We start from the raw sequence: 2355 nt of genomic DNA, 5'->3' as shown, positions 1-2355 counted from the left end.
CTCTGTATAGCCCTGGCTGTCCTGGAACTCACTCTGTAGATCAGGCTGGCCTCGAACTCAGAAATCTGCCTGCCTCTGCCTCCCAAGTGCTGGGATTACAGGCATGCGCCACCACTGCCTGACCTTGAAAAAGATTTTAATGGACTCAGGGGAATAAAATGTGATCTGTAGAGGCCTTGCTGCTGGGTTGTGCCTGGTTGTAAGGCCACCATATACAGCTAAGTAGATAGCACAGGCCACAGAGAGGTATAGAGGAAAAAAATCATTTGCCAAGCCATAAGCCCGTAGAACGGAGTTTCCCCTGAGGGCACCTTGCCTGTGAACCATTATGTACATACAGGGCATGTCTTGGGCCGAGAATGACACTGCCTGTACACACCTCCTGGGTGTCCCTTCTTTGTCAGTTCCCACTTTCCTTTCTGGCTTTTAGATTTTTCTCTAGCTTGAATTTGGAGGAGCGTTATGAGATCTGAAATCATTAGTTTAATATTTGGCGTGAGAGACGATAAGGAAGAGGGAGGGCAGGCGAGGAAGAGGAGTGGGTGCTCACATGCAGAAGTCACCCCTTAGCTGATCTGGAACCACTAAGTCGTCATGCACACACTCTGTGCTGTTGAGTATAGCTGAACCGTATAGTGCCTTACAGAATACAAGTTGGCTTCCTGCCACAGGTCACAAATCCGCTGCTAAACTTTTCTGCCACTTCTAGATTTGCCTGTGGGAAACTGACTTCCATGCCATCATATAGCACCAGGTTTGTGACCTAGTTCATGTACCAGTCATGAGTCCATTGTCATCACAAGTGACAGCTTGCATGCTATCCAAAGGACCCTTGAGATGTCCTTGAAAAGAGATGAGTATAGAACCTTATCCACAGACCTGAGCTCTACCATACCGTTCTGTGTGCAAGTCTGAGCAACAGACTCCCCAGCCCTGAGATAGACAATGCCAACACCACACACGTGGTTCCAATAACTACTCTGTCATCCACACAGAGAGGGGGACATCATTCCTAGGTACCATTCTACAAACATTGAGCCTGAGGGCCTCCAGCTAACAGCCCTAAAACATCCGCTCTGCATTATCTGCAGCACCCCCTGCCCTTTCTTCTCTTCCATATATTCATATCCTCTCAAAGCAATAATCCTAGTTTGACTGCCCTAAGGTGATTCTAACCTGTGATATTGTGTGTCTGTCTAGAGATCTCTCCGTCGACCAGCCTTAAATCCATAATGAAAAAGAAAGACTATGGCTTCCGTGCAGGAGGTAATGGGACCAAAAAGAACCTTCAGTTTGTTGGGGTTAACGGTGGGTAAGCATCACGCGTGAAGCTCAGACTGCCTCCCCTGCTACCTAACCCGCTGTTGTCCTTAGGACCCCTTCCCTGGGAGACGCATCTGTTTCTCATTCTCCTGCAGGACCCAATACCCCTGGCCTGTTAAAACTCCATACTGGGCTTGCATATGTCTGACTCCTTGACATATGCTGGTCTATTGGAACCTCTACTTTTAGCATGGCTTATCCTAGTCTCTCCAGGGCCCGCCTCCAGGTGGCTTGTGGGAGTTCAGGGTCTCTAGGTTCTGTTAGGAAGGTCTCTGACTTGAACACTACACTGAAACCAGCACAAGCATGGCTGGTTTGTTGAACTTCAAGTTTGAACTTTGTTTATTTCCGGTGCTGGGACTTGAACCCAGACACACACTAGCAGGCACTCTGTCTGCCGCTCCACCCTCCAAGCCCAATCCACTTCTTTTCTCCTCCTCTAATGCACTACAAATCCAACCAAAACCAACTAGTTCATTGGTACAGAGCATGAGTCAAGCCTTCTCTAGGCTGGGAGACTGAGCATCAGATATAGTCACATGCCATCTAACACCAAGAATGCATTCTGAGAAAGTCATCCCTGGGGATTTCATCACTGTGTGAGCATCAGAGGACTACACAAGCTAAGTCATCAGTAGCATCAGTGAGCGGTACAATCTGGCGTGTGTGGTTAAATCGTACATGACTGCATCCTCTGCATCCTAGATTGGTCATTTCACAAATGTTCATTAGAAGACAGCTATATGCTAGGTGACAGGGTGTTTAAAAAAAAAAAAAATCAAGTGAATCCCAGTTGCTACCTTTTGCTCACAGGTAAGTGAAGAGTCAAAGGGAGCCGGGTGGGATGGCTCAGCAAGAGAGAGTGCTTGCCACCAAGCATGAGGGCCTGACTGACTCCCTCAGGTTGTCCTCTGACCTCCGTACACACACTGGGATGTGTGTATATGTGGGGGGGAGGAGGAAACTCAAATAAATAAAAGAAAATAGATGTAATACAATTAAGAAAGAAAGAAAGAAAGAAAGAAAGAAAGA

General features: G+C 47.3%; 1 protein-coding gene across 1 annotated transcript in view; it reads left to right on the top strand.

The window, feature by feature from the left end:
* Positions 1–2355, top strand: part of Kank4 (KN motif and ankyrin repeat domains 4) — a 64526-nt gene that overhangs the window by 40528 nt on the left and 21643 nt on the right. The window contains exon 4 of the mRNA XM_021200629.2: positions 1201–1312. Coding sequence (XP_021056288.1) covers positions 1201–1312 — 112 coding nt within the window. The remainder of the gene's footprint in view (positions 1–1200; positions 1313–2355) is intronic.

Source organism: Mus pahari, chromosome 6 (assembly GCF_900095145.1).
Source record: "Mus pahari chromosome 6, PAHARI_EIJ_v1.1, whole genome shotgun sequence".
NCBI classification, from domain to species: domain Eukaryota; kingdom Metazoa; phylum Chordata; class Mammalia; order Rodentia; family Muridae; genus Mus; species Mus pahari.
This window is presented reverse-complemented; position numbering and strand designations above follow the sequence as displayed.